We start from the raw sequence: 15,574 nt of genomic DNA on the forward strand, positions 1-15,574 counted from the left end.
ATAATTAAGTGATATTCTTCAGGGCTTCTGTATAAGCTGCTTTTTAATAATCTTTTCATTTAAATATTCAATAAAATTCTCATCTTTAATATGGTAGACCTTATTTCACTGTCTAGATCGTGAGCTCTCAAGAGCAGGCAGTGTGTCCATCATCACTGAGCACTTCCCCAACACCTCTAATCACCAGAACTTAACACTACGAGTAAATACGGAGGTGGGACGTGCAGCTCAGTGGAAGAACACTAAGAAAACTGGGCTCCAGGCTGTGCATGGTGACATGTTTTTAATTTCAGTACTCTGCCAGTGAGGCAGCTGGATCGCTGGATGTCTGAGGCCAGCCTGGACTGCACAGTGAGTTCTGGCCTCGCCCGGTAACTAGTGAGACCCTGTCTGAAAACAGAACAGAAGGAAACAGGAGAACAGGCGTCATAATGGTAGCGTCAGCTCCGAGGCACCGGGTCTGCACTGCAGCTCACCTTCAGGGTTCCTGCTCTCACTGTCCTGCCCTCTCCTCTTACTTGGCTATGGGAAGGCTGTGCTGTGCAATCTGCAATGCAGCCCCTCCTAACAGCTACCCACTCTGATCCTTAACACATTCTTTAACATTTCCCCTATAAGGGTATTGAGGAAAATATTCTAAGAAATAAGATTAAGGGAGTGTCTTTCCCACTGAGCCTGTTTTACTGTGTAGTTGATGAAGCTGAGACAAGACTTCAGCTGGGTGGACGAGAAGAAACAGACCTTCAGGGTGAGAGAAAGGCCCACCTGGATGTGCTCTGTGAACTCTGGTAAAGAGCTAGAGTGATGCAGTCTGGCAGAATGAGCAGAGAGATAAAGGAGCGCTCTTGGAGAGCATAGCGCATTGCAACCTAGCATTAAAATTAGCAGCACAGTTAGGTGTGCCAGGGTAGACTCCACAAGCAGTCTTGAAGCTCCTTCCTCGGACACATCCCTCAGTGTGTCTGTCTCACAGCTGGGGTGCCCCACGCTGGCTCACCTGCTGCATGTTTCTCCATTCTGCCCTCTCCTGTTGTGTGACTGTGCAGAGTGAAGAGCTCACACAGCCAGCAGGGTGCTCCAGTAAACAGACCCTGAGAAGAATCTTCATGCTCTTCATGATTGTTTCATGTCTAGAACTGGGAACAGGCCTGGACCTATTAAAATTTAATTTTTTTGCAATCCTTATAGAAATTACCATAACTGTAACATAATTCAGCAAGGCTTGGCAGTGTCTTAAAGTAGGCTTGTTAGAAATAAATGTCTGAGCTGGGCAGTGATGGCTCACACCTTTAATCCCAGCAATGGGGAGAAAGAGGCAGGCAGATCTCTGAGTTAAAGGCCAGCCTGGTCTACAGAGTGAGTCCAGGATAGCCAGGGCTCTGTTGCATAGACAAACTCAGCTTAATTGCTGAGTTTCTGATTGAAAACTCAGCTTAACAGCAGACTGGTCTAAGTGTGTGTTTGGCACTGATGGTGTTTGTTTTTTGTTTTCTTTTTGTTTTTGTTTTGTCTGCAAGTCCTAGATGGAGCTAAGGCCTTGCTTGTTCTAGGCATGCACTCTCCCACTGACCTACACCCCAGCCACGTGTGTGTTGTACTGGTAGAAATGTAAAGTGTTTGTCTGTTTTGGGTCTAGGTCCTGGTTAGGTATCAATGGGAAAAATGCTGTTAAAAAACTGAAGAACAGTTTGCCACTTAGGAAGGAGCTGGATCGTCTGAAGAATGAGCTGTCTGAGCTTCTGCAACTTTCAGATATCAGGTAATAAAGAAAATTTCCTAGTAGTCTTAGTGGCTGTCCTGTTCCTGTAGAGACCCATGATGAAGGCAGCTTACAAAAGAAAGCATCTAGTCAGGCGTTTGCTTCCAGTTCAGAGGGTGAGTCCATGATCGTCGTCTGGGAAGCAGATCAGCAGACAGTCAGGTGCTGGAGCAGGAGCTGAGTGTGGATGCTGAGATGACAACCAGGAGGCAGAGAGGAGACTTACTAGGAATGGCCTGGGCTTTTCAAATCTCAAAACCCATCCCAGTGGCACACCACCTCTAAGAAGGCCTCACCACCTAATCCTTCTCAAATAGTTGCATCTGCTAGTGAACAGCCATTCAGACACACGAGCTATGGAGGCCATTGTCCTCAGACCTCCACACTAGTACACACATTGAAATGTGCAGGAGTGAAATGGAGCCCAGTTAATAAAGTGCTTGCCTAGCACTCACTCATGGTCCTAGCACTGGACCATGGCTTTCACCCCAGCACCACAAACACTGGGCATGGTCGTGCACCCTGTAATCCCATCACTAAGGAGGCAGAGACAGGAGGATCAGAAGACAGCCATCTGTGGCTGTGTAACAGCCATGGAAGTACAGGAATTACTTGGTGTTAACTCTTTCTAGTATTCAAGGATGTGGCGCTTTAACTTTAATTTCCTCTGATAATCCAACATTGCATTTTGTGAAAATCATCAATGATATTTGTAAGAACACTGATGACTTTGTTTAAAACACAGAAGTAAGATTTAAGTTCTGATGTTTTGGGCCTAAGAGTTGAACTTTTATTTGTGTGTGTCTGTGTGTGTGTGATCTGAGGACTGAGCCCAGGTCCTTGCTCAAAGTATATGCTCTAGCATCAAGCTCTGCTCCAAGCCCTACCCTCTTATTAAAGCAGAAGCAACACACTTGCTTTTTAATCTCTGCGTACAGTGACATAGTAACAGTGTTTTCACCCTGTGTCTTAGTCTTACTCTGTTGCTGTGAAGAGACACCATGGCCAAGGCTGCGCTTATAAAGAAAGCAAAGAAAGCGCTTAACTTAGTGTTCAGAGGCTTAGTTCATCAGCGTCATGGTGCAAGCAGGCAGACACTAGAATAGCAGTAAGGAGACGCTGGTCCTGGTGTGGGCATTTAAAACCCTAAAGCCCACCCCAGTGCCCTACTTCCTCCAACAAGACTGTCTAATCCTTTTAATCCTTTCAAATACTGTCAGCCTCTGATGACTAAGTATTCATATCTGTGAGCCTGTAGGGCCCATTCTTACTCAGACACCACACCTGATATTTCTCCTTTCTTTCCTTTTTGTCACTTGGGGCAAGATGGTGCCCTGGAAGACCATCTTGTGAGCTGACTCCACCCCCAGAGTCCCGCACACAGGTGGAGGGAGAGCACCCAGTCTACATACATACAGCATGCGTCCTACACGATAATGAATTTAAAAGTTTATAACTCCCCTAACACAAGTATAGTGTGGTAGCACATGTCTAATCCTCGGGGTCTAGTCTGGCTGGGCTACATAGAGCATAGAGGTTTCAAAACAAAGGCTGAAGGAGAGATTGACCGGGTAAAAGTGTGCATGCACTCACACATGCACCGAAGCAGTGACAACAGTGGGATGATCTTTAAGGACTTAAGAGAGACAGCAGCTATCTTGGAAATCTAAGATCAGTTAAGACATTGTGTGTGTCTTCTTCAGGAAGAGGCTGTTGACCTTCTAAGAATCAGGTGGTTGGGGTGAGACCCCCGCTGATCCTTCCAGGTGCTGCTGTTAATGGTGTGTCTGTTGGTGCAGGTGGCAGAGGGGCTGGGGAGTTGCTCACCGCTGTAGCCAGCTGCATAGTCTGAGCCGCCTAGCACAGCAGAATTTGGAGCCACTTCAGAATGCAAAAGGTAATTATTGTCCACTCTCTTTCAGAACATCAGTTAGCTGCAGGACACGGTCATAAAACTGTAGCACAAAACTCAGTGACTTTGTCAGAGTTAATCTGGGAGCCGTATTGGTACACACCTTTAATCCCAGCATTCAAGAGGCAGAGAGGGACAGGCAGATCTCTTGAGTCAAGGATAGCCAGTGCTATGCAGAGATACTCTGTCTCAGAAAAAAAGTTTAAATCTATCCCTTTGAGTAAAGCAGAAACTCGATACTGGTTTGTAGGGCGTATTGGCTCTAACCCCGAGTGTATGCACCAAGTCTAAGTAACTCCCTGCAGTTGTGCTAAGGACGGATTCTCTGGCGTAACCGAGGCTTTGTGTTTTACCATCAGGGTGCACCATCGTGTTTACAGACCGCTCTGGCATGAGCGCACTGGGCCATGTGATGCTGGGAACCATGGATGTCCACCATCACTGGACGAGGGTGAGGACAGGCCAGGGCCGGCACACCTCTGACTTTCCTCACACGCTCGTGCCACACTGCAGCACTTGCCAGCACGGCTCCCGCCCTCCAGGAGAGTAGAGCTTGCTTTTAAATTCGCTGACTTTGTGCGTGTGTCTGCATGCATGTGCACGGAAGTCAGGGACAACTGTAGCAGATGTTCTCCTTGTACCCTGGGGTCTGGGGACTGAGTGTAGACCCTCACACTCAGCAGGTCCTTCTGCTCCCGGATCCCTCTCACAGGCCCAGTTTTTTAATGTTACAAATAAAACAGATGTGAACTTTCTTCATTGCTAAATTTTATTTTTTAGATTTAAATTCTATGTAAGTGTTTTGTCTGCATGTATGCATGTCTGTACCACATGTGCACGTGCCTGGTTCATGAGGAGGTTAGAATAGGGCATGGGATCCCCTGAACCTGGAGGTGCAGTTGTGAACCACTGTGTGGGGGCTGGGATCTCACCTGGCTCCTCTGCAAGAACAAGTGCTCTCTTTCCAGCCCCTGAAGTCAGCATTGTGTTTCGTTTGGGTTGGTTTGTTTGTTTGTTTTAGAATCTCATTATATAGCCCTGGATGGACTAGAACTGTGTAAATCAAACTGGACTGAAATTTGTGGCAATCCTACTGCCTCAGCCTCCAATGTCCTGGTGTTACAGGTGTCAGCCAGGATACGTGGTTTATACAAATATGGGAAATGCATTTTTCATCTTGTGTGTAAATTCCTGGGGTAGAATTGCTGGATTATATCCTTTGATCATTTCAAAGATAGTCATATTTTAATTTCTGGTGAAAACATGTGATTATGACTCCAGTAGGCATGTGTATTGTCTTATCTTTAGTTTAATTTGTATTTAATGATAAATGGCAGTGGCCATCTTTTTTTTATAGATTTTTTAAATTTGTTTTGTTTTCGTTTTTGTTTTTCATGACAGGGTTTCTCTGTATGGTCCTGGCTGTCTTGGTACTTACTCTGTAGACCAGGCTGGCCTCGAACTTACAGAGATCTGCCTACCTCTGCCTTTTGAGTGCTGGGATTAAAGGTGAGCACCACCACTGCCTAGCCATCTTTTTATGTTTTTATTTGCCATCTTCATGTTTTTCATCTTTGGTGAAGTATCTGTTCAACTAAAATGGTTGGTAGAGGGGCTGGAGAGATGGCTGAGTGGTTAAGAACACCAGCTGCTCTTCCAGAGGACCCAAGTTTGATTCCCAGCACCCCTTGATCGTTTACAACTATCTGTAACTCCCAGGGGCTCCAAGGGCACCAGGTGCTAATGTGAGGTACACATGCAGACAAACTCACCCATACTCATGAAATAAAGTAGATATTTAGTCAGGCTTCCTGGTGCACACCTTTAAATCCCAGCACTCAGGAGGCAGAGGCAGGAAGATCTCTGAGTTCAAGGCCAGCCTGGTCTATAGAGTAAGTTCCAGGACAACCAAGGCTACACAGAAAAACTCCATCTAGAAAAAAAAAAAAAAAAAACAGTGATAATAATAATACTTAATATTATAATTTCAAACCTATTTAATAGTATTTTGTATTTTAAAATGTAAGAACTTGGATTGTGGGGGGAAAAAATGTGTAAGCACTCTTAACTCTCAACAGTTAAAAAAAAAAAAAAAAAAGCCCAACCCAAATAGAAAATGTGCCAAAGACACATCACTGAAGACATGTTGTGATGACCACCATGTTCAGGCTGGGTGTGGCACAGTGAGAGTGCTTGCAGGCTGAGATGCTGATTAGAACAGCTGAGTGGAAGCAGTGGCACCACAAAGTGCATCCTGCGCTGCTGACAGGAGGCCAGATGCAAAGATGCTCTGCATCGGAGCACAGCATCGGGAAGTTCCCTTCTGGGCATTTAGAGTAGAAAAAGAAAAATTATCTTGGAAAAATCTATGCATAAATATCCATGTGTTGCATGTAAGCCCTGCTCAGAAATGAGGACGAACACTGATGTGTGCAGAGCCGAGGTGGGAAGGTCATAGCTGAAGCCTATCTGTGTGACTCCCATTTCTGTGCCAGCTGTGAAGTCACAAAATACCAGGCTGCCTACACCTAGAAATCAGCAGCAAAGGTATCTGGCCACTGAGGCTCATGTGGCAGATCCTGTAGTAGAATTCTCAGTGCTGAATGGAGCTCACATGGATCTGCGCTTGTAAAAAGATGATATAAAATGCAACAAGAGTTGACAGAGCCCAGATGAAATCAGAGATGTTACGTCCTTACAGTCTCACTAGCGTGTCTACACATGCAGACACATGCATAGGCTACACACCACAGGAAGACATGGATTCTGCATGTACTTAGATGCAGCAGTTACCCAAGAGGAGAATCAAAGCAGGAGGTAGTAGTATTTTTCCCAAAGTGTCGTAAGATGATGATGGATGGTTTATAGAAACTTAGTTCCTGCCTGCTGTCTTCTTGTTCTCTTAACGTACAGATCACAGCTTTCAACAGGAAGCCTAAGTCTTTGGTGTCCTCTGACTGGTGTCCTCAGCTTCTTGTTGGTTTTGGACATGGCCTTCCCCCCCCCCCAAATTATCTCACATTGTCTACTGTTTTTAAATCCTATTATACTTCTGGTGAAACCAGAAGTCCTGGCAACCATTGTTTAAACCAGACCTCCGCCTGTCAGCCTCTGTGGCACTTGAGCTGACACAGTCTTGCCTTGTTTTCTTGCCCCTCAAGCTCCAGCAAACAGACAAATCGCCACACCACACATTGCAGATTGTGCTCACACACAGGAGATGTCTGTGACGCTCACTGCACTTGTCAGCTGGGCCGCACGTTAGCTTACTGACAGTGTGTAAGGAGTACGTGGGAGGCGCTGCACAGAGCGCACAGCGAGGCCCGCTGACCATCAGCTGACCATCAGCTGACCATCAGCTGACCATCAGCTGGGCTGAGTTTTCCTTTTCTGCAGCCTCTTCCCAGTTGCCAAGACCCTAGACTGATAGTTTCTTTTCAGTGTCAGTATTTCCAGGATTATATTGAATATTCCATTTACAAAAATAATTTTTAAAACTTTCTTATTTATTCGGGCAGTGGTGGCACACACCTTTAATCCCAGCACCTGGGAGGCAGAGGCAGGTGGAGCTCTGAGTTTGAAGCCAGCCTGGTCTACAGAATCCAGAACAGCCAGGACTAAACAGTGAACTCCTGTCTCAAAAAAGAAACAAAATTAATTTTTATTATTAATCAATCAGTGAATTAACTGGACTCCTAAAGTTATAGTAATACAAAACTAAATGTGTTCTTTTTTTTTTTTCCAATTCCACAGCTTTTTGAAAGCTTGCCGAGCTATTTTGACCTTCAGAGGAGAATGTCAGCCTTAGAGGACCAGATAAGCAGTCTTCTGGGGGGTATCCAGGTGGTCTACATCGAAGAGCTGCAGCCAGCGCTCACCCTTGATGAGTACTACTGTCTCCTGGATGTTTTCTGCAGTCAGCTGCTGAGAAGTAGGGTGCCTGCGCCCCCTCACAGCCTCAGGGGCTTGCAGATGGTCCTCAGCAGGTAAATGTCTGGACTGGGCGGGTCATGCGGACCTCAGTGCTTTGAGCTGGGCTTTATTTCACTGTGGTTCTTATAAATTAAAAAGCATATGGAAGAAGAAATGAGTGGCTGCAGAACTGTTTCCGTGGTTAAAAGTAGACCCTCCTTTTGTAGAGGATTCAGTTCCCAAGCCCTATGTCAGGCAGCTCACAACCACTCATAATGCCAGCTCCAGGGACCCAGTGCCTTTGACCTCCTCAGACACCGTGCTCACATGCAGAGACAAAGATAGTTGGATAGATGATAGATTATATATAATCTTAAATGATGTTTTTAAATGGAGGCCAGGCATGCGGTGCACACCCTTAATCCCAGTACTCAAGAAGCAGAAGCAGGAGGAGCACTGTGAGTTCAGGGCCAGCCTGAGCTAAAGACTCTAACCCTGTAGTGAGAGGCGTTTCTTCTCATCCCTAGGTTCTTGGACTAGTGACTTATGAGACTCAGTTGTTATTTTACAAATACCTCTAGGCCATATGACTAGGTTCTTCTCTGATGAGCTCAGAACTTAACCCGTTTATTCTAATATACATTCTGCCGAATGGAGCCCAGGCAACATGCGTCCATCTTGCTCACATCCTGCCGGCTGAATCTCAGGCACCTGGCTGTATCCCAGAATCCCTTTGATTTCCATCATCCATCCCACCTGTTTCCTGCCTTGGCCGTAGGCCCCAGGTGTTTTTAGTTAACAGGTGTTGCATCCAGACAATACATAAGAGGTTCCTTCTACACCTTATCTAAAAAACAAAACAATGTCACTAGTCAAAAGAATTATGTTCATATCCCTGTTTTGCGTATGTCAGAAACCAAACTGAGGGCCTGAAGATCTCTGGAACATTCTTTGAAGATACAGCCACTGCTCAGCAAAGTCAGTCATATAGAAAACTGGTGTGTGTGTGTGCGAGAGCGCATGCATGCAAGTACTTTCTACCTGCACTTTGCCATGTGCAGGCTCACCTTGAGTAGGTCACTGCCATGTGTCATACAGAATAGCGTCGTCCATCCGTGTGGCTGTAACTCTGAGGTGGATTTTTTCCCTTTTCTGTCTTTCTTTTGTTCTTTTTTGTATTGTTGTTTTAAGACAGGGTTTCTCTGTGTAGACCAGGCCAGCCTCTTAACTCAGAAGTCCACCTACCTCTGCCTTCCAAGTGCTGGAGTTTAAGGAGTATGCCACCACCACCCGACTTAAGGTGGATTTTTCTGATGTCTACTTTCCAGTCACTGGAGATTAAAAAGTATTGTCTGTGGAAGTGGTGATGTTTACCTTAATACAGGTTCTGTCTCAGCGACAGGTACTCACCAAGCTTGCATGAACTCGGGCATTTTAATGTCCCAGCCCTGTCGGATCCAGCAAGCCTGCAGTCATTTATGAGAGCCAAAGCCCAGCAGGCAAGAGAAAACATGACAAGAAGGGAGACGTAAGTACCCCCATTTTCAGGAAGTTGCAGACCCACTTGCTGTATGAGGGCCTGACTTTTAAACAGATAATAGAAAGCACTCTCTGCATTTTAGCTGTTTGATGCATGTCTAGGTATTGTGCCTCTGGGTGTCAGTGTGAACCAAAGAGGACGTTGGACCTCCCGAAGCTGGAGTTACAGATGTGAGCCACCTTATAAGTGCTGGGAATTGAACTCGGGACCTCTGGAAGATCAGACAGTGCTCTTAACCGCTGAGCCGTCTCTCCAGCCCTGATTAATACTTTCAGAGCTAACTGTGGAAATAAAGCAGCCAGTACCCTGCTGCGTTTTATATATATATATATATACCCCCACATTTAAGAATGTTTGTATTCTTTTGTTTAGTAATAGCTTATGGCAGTTTTTTATTTAATAGGTTAAAAGTTATTGAAAATGAATTGATACAGGCTTCAACAAAGAAGTTCTCTCTGGAGAAGTTATATAAAGAGCCCAGCATTTCTAGCAGACAGATGGTGGATTGCTGCAGGAGACTTCTGGAGCAGTCGCTGCCTTACCTCCACGGGATGCACCTCTGTGTGTCACACTTCTATTCTGTCATGCAAGATGGGGACCTGTGCATCCCGTGGAACTGGAAGAGAGAAGTTATGAAGTAGCAGGTATCTGTCTCCTTCTCTGAGAAGGAGAACTTGAATTTATCTAAACTCAGTTTGAGATACCGTTAGTATTTACATGTTAGAACAAAGTTTCTAATGCTGCTATAAAAGTGGGGTGGGTTTTCTTTTTAGTGATTTTATGCCAAGAAACTTGTTTTGAAAGGTTTACTCTCCCTAGTCTTATGATGCTGATTGTGATGCTGGAAGGAAAAAAGAATATTTAAAGCTATGTAATAGAGGGTTCTGTAAGTTATATATTTTTATATGAGTGGATGTATGTATATACATTGGCCTCATTCAGTATAGCACGTTAGGGCTAGCACTCACTTCTTACCTGCAACATAGTTCAACATGCATCTTGATAGTGACATTGTTTAGACACTTACACCTTATAGCCAGTGATGGGAAGTTGCTCAAAACAGATGATTGCCAGTAGCAAAAATTAAGTAGCCAAATTTTGCCCATGAGAAAGATTTTTAAACCCCACTGAATACATGTCAACACTGTCTGATACTAGTTTACTGGAACATAAGTGGCAGAGAACTTAACCATGATTTCTTCTGCCCGTTAAAATATTGGTAGAGCATGTGCTCGGCAGGCACCAAGAGTAAGAATCAATGTGGTAAGTTAGCCCAAAGCTCCTTGAGAGCTTCCGTCATTCCTCAGATCTGGCCAGGAAGAGCCTTGTGCTGTGGTTCATTCTCAGAAGCACAGCCCTGCTTTCTGTGGTCTCTGCTGTCTCCTGCACAGTGGGAGGCCTGTTCTGTACTCAGACCAAGCCCAAGCTTCATGGCACGTTTCTTCTGAGGAAGTCCAGGTGAGTTTTTCCCACGGTGCATTAGAACAAAGGAGACACTAAAAAGCAGTTTTTCCTGTTTGGGGTTTATAACATAGTACTCTTTAAACAGTGCAAACTATGGTCAGATGAGAGCTGGCTCAAGGGTTGTTTCTGCCGGTGCTGCTTTTGACCCATGCGGCAGAGGTGGCTGTAGATACTCTGTGAGAAAGAACCCTCAAGCAGGGTGTGCTGGCGCAGGCCTGTGATCCCGCCACTTGGGAGCCAGAGCCAGGTGGATCTCTGTGAGTTCCAGGCCAGCCTGGTCTACAAAGTGAGTTCTAGGACAGCCAGGGCTACACAGAGGAAGGGGAGGGGAAATTTGTAAACATGCTAGTTTATTAGAAATTTGTTTGGATTGTGCCATTTCTAACATCACCTGGCACAGACTCTCCTGTTGTGTGTGTTGAACGGATTTTTCTCAAAACTAATAATAAACAATACCTTGTCGACCACATGGCTGCTCTTCATGTGTTCCAGCTGTTAAAACCTGTTTCACAACTAGGGATGGCAGGAAACTTTTAGACTCCATCTTCGGATGTGGGCGTTCCCTCCACCTCAGAGAGCCCAGATGGCCCCTCTACAGCAAAATGGTTTCCAAAGAGAGCTGGGGCTAGACCCTTAACTCTAGACTGTTCACAGCCTGGGCTGCAGACCCTTCTTCCTCTGCTCCTGAAAGGCCTCTGCCCCTATGCAGACTGGACACACAGCAGCTGCAACTTGCAGAGGTCGCACTCTGGGGCCCTGGAAGCACACTGGAGGAAGGAAGGCAGCCTGCGCTTTTCAGCACCACACTTGGCGAGTGTGGACTCACTCGATGGCTTCCAGGGCAGACCTGCCCAGTCTCACGCCCAGAGTGTACAGCCCTGGCTTGGCCGGCAACCAACTTCCTTTGGCTCACATCACAGTGAACTTTCACCTTCTGCAGGGACACAGCCTGGCAGGGTCCGATCTTGTGTCTACAGCACCTACCCCTGAGAGCTGCTCCCTGCCAGCCACACTGTGAGCTAGCTAAAGTCTGTCACCCCCCACCCCCACCCCTTTTCTGAGTGTAGTGCTGGAGGGACTTTGTGCCTGTTAGGGCCAGGATTCTGCTGAGCTACTTCTCCCGCCAAGACACCTATCTTTAACGGTGTGTGTCCAGCTCTGGTGCAAGCTTGGTGGCTGTGGCAGGTGCCTTCACTTGTAAAATAACTGGGAACCTCATACTTGGGAGGCAGAGGCATGTGGGCTGGTCTACACGGTGCAAATGGTGAAAGACCCCGAGTTGACCACCTCTGAAGGAGCCGGGTTGGGCCTGTCCTAGCGTGAGCGGAAGACAGTGGGCGTGTCGTGAGCCTGAGGCCGGCGCCCCTCCGCGCGCCCCACCCACGCCGGCCCGAGCGGCCCGAGGAGGTAAAGGAAGCCGCGGGGCAGTCTGGAAAAACCTCAGAAACGTGTATTGGCGAGCAGGCGTGCGCTCCCGCCCGGAGGCCGCGCTCAGAAGGAAAAGCGGTGGTTGCGGGTCAGGACGTTCCGCAGCCTGCAGGGCGGGGACGGGCGGGCGGGCGGCGGGCACGCTCCCGGGGGGCGGTGCCCCGGCGCGGCGGGCGCGAGGAGGCGGCCCGGGCCCGCAGCCTCCGGCCGCCGCCGCTTCTCCGCGGCCCTGCTCTCCTCCCCCGCGGGGACGGTGACCTCGCCAGTGACCTCATTCACCCAGACAAAGGAATCCAGAGCCGCCTTCTCCTGGTCGAGCTGACTCCGGGACATACCTGAAACGGAGGACACGGTCAGGACGCGGGCACGGCCGCCCCTCCGCTGTGGAGCCCGGGCTGTCCGGGAGCTCGCGGTACACACCGGGCCGGCCCGCCTGTGCCTCCCGCGTGCTGGGACTGAAGGTGTGTGCGCCACGCCCAGACTCAGTTCCTTCCTCTGTGGAGTACAAGAAAACACTCCTCCACGCCCTGCCTGAGTTTCCACGCTGAGGTGTGAGGAAACGGAGCCTTCCCTCCCCACGTTGCAATAGAAACCTGAGCTGTGCGGATGTGCTGGACACACAGACTTCTCGTTACCCCGGCTCCACAGCATGTATGTGATATTGCGGCTCAGGACGGCTCTGAGTATGAGGTGAGAACACACTGGGCGTGAATACTAGGGCATTTTCTTTCGGGGATTTGAGCATCTGCTGACTTGGTCTCTGTCGTGCGTGCTGCTGCCAATCCCAAGATAATGAAGGGCAGCTCTACACGAAGCGGATTTTACCTCTTCTCCTGAACAGTTCAGATAGCCATGTCTATGTTAACGGTCAGTGGGAAGTAAATGATTACATTTCTACACAATAAAGTCTACTGTATTCTTTGAACAGGCTGGTTACCATTCCTTAAGTTCATTTTATACGGAAAGCAACAGTGATTAAATGGCTATAGCTTGACATGAAAAATAGGGCAGACAAAAACAGCATCATGGGCATGCCTAGAATCCAAGCACTCAAAGGGCTGAGACAGCTGAGGCCTGGACTGCAGTGAGTTCATTCTCACGCACAATGAGCACACTGGCCCATCACAAATGGCCATGCACTTGGAAGCTGTGACTGAGTTCCTTCCAAGGCCAAAGGGCTACCCCACTCCTAGGCATAGATCACAGCATAGTTATGTATTACAGACCTTCCAGCGCAGAGATCTTCATGCTTTATCTAGGTGACTCGGTCTCATCATTTGAGCTCTAAAAGAACAACTTTGCCCTGATTTAGAGGTGCAGAAGCAGGTGTGAGGAAACCCGAGGGGAAGGGAGTGCACAGGTGCCTCTGTCCTGTATTCTTGCTGTGGTCATTTTAGGTTTAAGTAGAATTTTATCTCTTTGATGGAATGTCCTGTGGAGAATTACTCAACCCTATTTTAGAACACCAAGGTCAAGATGTCCCAGCTAATATATCTTGGCCTCTGTAAACTGCCTGCTTGTGCAAAACCTACCCCTGAAGCTGCCAAGCAAGAAAAGAGGATGTAGTTTTGCCTTTAAAAGCCCCTTGCTTAGTCATCATGGAAATGCAAATCAAAACGACCCTGAAATTTCACCTTACACCCATGAGAATGGCTAAGATCAAAAACTCAAGTGACAACATATGCTGGAGAGGATGGAGAGAAAGGGGAACACACCTCCCTTGCTGGTGGGAGTGCAAACTTGTAAAACCCCTTTGGAAATCTGGTGCTTTCTTAGACAATTAGGAATAGCGATACCTCAAGATCCAACTATACCATTCCTAGGCATATACCTAAAAGATGTTCAAGTATACAACAAGGACATTTGCTCAACCATGTTCGTAGCAGCTTTATTCATAATAGCCAGAAGCTGGAAACAACCCAGATGTCCCTCAGTTGAGGAATGGCTACAGAAATTGTGGTACATTTGCATAATGGAATACTACTCAGCAATTAAAAACAAGGAAATCATGAAATTTGCAGGCAAATGGTGGGATCTAGAAAAGATCATCCCGAGTGAGGTATCCCAGAAGCAGAAAGACACACATGGTATATACTCACTTATAAGTGGATATTAGACATATAATATAGGATAAACATACTAAAATCTGTACACCTAAAGAAGCTAAGCAAGAAGGAGGACCCTGGGTCAGATGACGACTCCTCAATCAGAAAAGCAAATGGAATAGACATCAGAAGAGGGAGAAAACAGGGAACAGGACAGGAGCCTACCACAGAGGGCCTCTGAAAGACTCTACCCTGCAGGGTATCAAAGTAGATGCTGAGACTCATAGCTAAACTTTGGGCAGAGTGCAGGGAATCTTATAAAAGGGGGAGATAGAAAGACCTGGAGGGGGACAGAAGCTCCACAAGGAGTGCAACAGAACCAAAAAATCTGGGCACAGAGGTCTTTCTTTTTTGAGACTGATACTCCAACCAAGGACCAGAGGTCTTTTCTGAGACTGATACTCCAACCAAGGTCCATGCATGGAGATAACCTGGAACCCCGGCACAGATGTAGCAGATGGCAGCTCAGTCTCTAAGTGAGTTCCCCAATAAGGGGAACAGGGACTGTCTCTGACATGAACTCAGGGGCTGGCTCTTTGATCACCTCCCCCTGGAGGTGGGGGTGGCAGCCTTACCAGGTCACAGAGGAAGACAATGCAGCCAGTCCTCATGAGACCTGATAGACTAGGGTCAGATGGAAGGGGAGGAGGACCTCCCCTATCAGTGGACTGGGGAAGGGGTATGAGAAGAGGGAGAAAGGGTTTGGGAGGGGATAAGAAAGGGGGCTACAGCTAGGATACAAACTGACTAAATAAAAGCCCCGCTCTTGCTCTCTCTCTTCCTTTCTCTTCCTTACTCTTCCTCTCTCTCTCTCTCTCTGTCCCCCCCTTCCCTTAATAAACCTCCCACGTGGAACCCAAAAAAATAAAAAGAAAAAGGAAAAAAAGAAAAAAAAGCAAAGCCCCTTGCTCTAAACAGTCGGGATACACTTGGGTCCCAGATGCCTGAGTATAGCCCCAGCCAGCTGGAATCAAGACCTTCAATTGGCCATAAACTGTCTGAGTGGTCGTCTATGGTGTGCGTCCCACAGCAGTGTGAACAAGGATTTGACTTGCTGTTGCCAAACTGAACATCAAAGGGCTTAAGTAGAAACCATTGTAAGGAAATTGTTAAAGGCTCCTCCATTTCTGCCTTCACTATTAATTTTTTAAAATGAGTTGAATAGTTTATTTCATCTTCTAAAGACAACAGGGCCTCCATTTTTTCCTTTCCTTGATCTTGATATTTTTATTTCTTAGGGGAAGTGAGACACATGTTCCTATTGTTCAGACTATTTTTCAAATCAACAGACCACAAAGACCTTCTGAGAACTAGGTCAACATGACTTGAAATGGAGCCTCCTGAAGCTGGCCAGCCACCATGACATCAAGAACTCTTGACGAGGTGTCTGTGCTGAGTCTACCTGCCGAAGTTCCACTTTTGTATCAGGCTGTGCTTGATCGCAAAGATCAAAG

At 47.0% G+C, this 15,574-nt stretch overlaps 1 protein-coding gene across 4 annotated transcripts in view; it reads left to right on the top strand.

Annotated features, from left to right (window-relative positions):
- The window catches only part of Tcaim (T cell activation inhibitor, mitochondrial), a 33,592-nt gene extending 22,538 nt beyond the window's left edge, over positions 1 to 11,054 (top strand). For 3 of the 4 annotated variants that reach the window (XM_055601565.1, XM_055601566.1, XM_055601568.1), the window contains 6 exons: positions 1,637 to 1,759; positions 3,559 to 3,656; positions 4,031 to 4,122; positions 7,425 to 7,657; positions 8,980 to 9,111; positions 9,527 to 11,054. In XM_055601565.1, coding sequence (XP_055457540.1) covers positions 1,637 to 1,759; positions 3,559 to 3,656; positions 4,031 to 4,122; positions 7,425 to 7,657; positions 8,980 to 9,111; positions 9,527 to 9,764 — 916 coding nt within the window. In that variant the 3' untranslated portion in view covers positions 9,765 to 11,054. The remainder of the gene's footprint in view (positions 1 to 1,636; positions 1,760 to 3,558; positions 3,657 to 4,030; positions 4,123 to 7,424; positions 7,658 to 8,979; positions 9,112 to 9,526) is intronic. The other variant, XM_055601567.1, reaches the window with a different exon arrangement.
- Positions 11,055 to 15,574: the final 4,520 nt, after the last annotated feature.

The sequence above is a fragment of the Psammomys obesus genome, unplaced genomic scaffold (genome assembly GCF_907164565.1).
Source record: "Psammomys obesus unplaced genomic scaffold, mPsaObe1.curated_primary_1811, whole genome shotgun sequence".
Taxonomy (NCBI): Eukaryota; Metazoa; Chordata; class Mammalia; order Rodentia; family Muridae; genus Psammomys; species Psammomys obesus.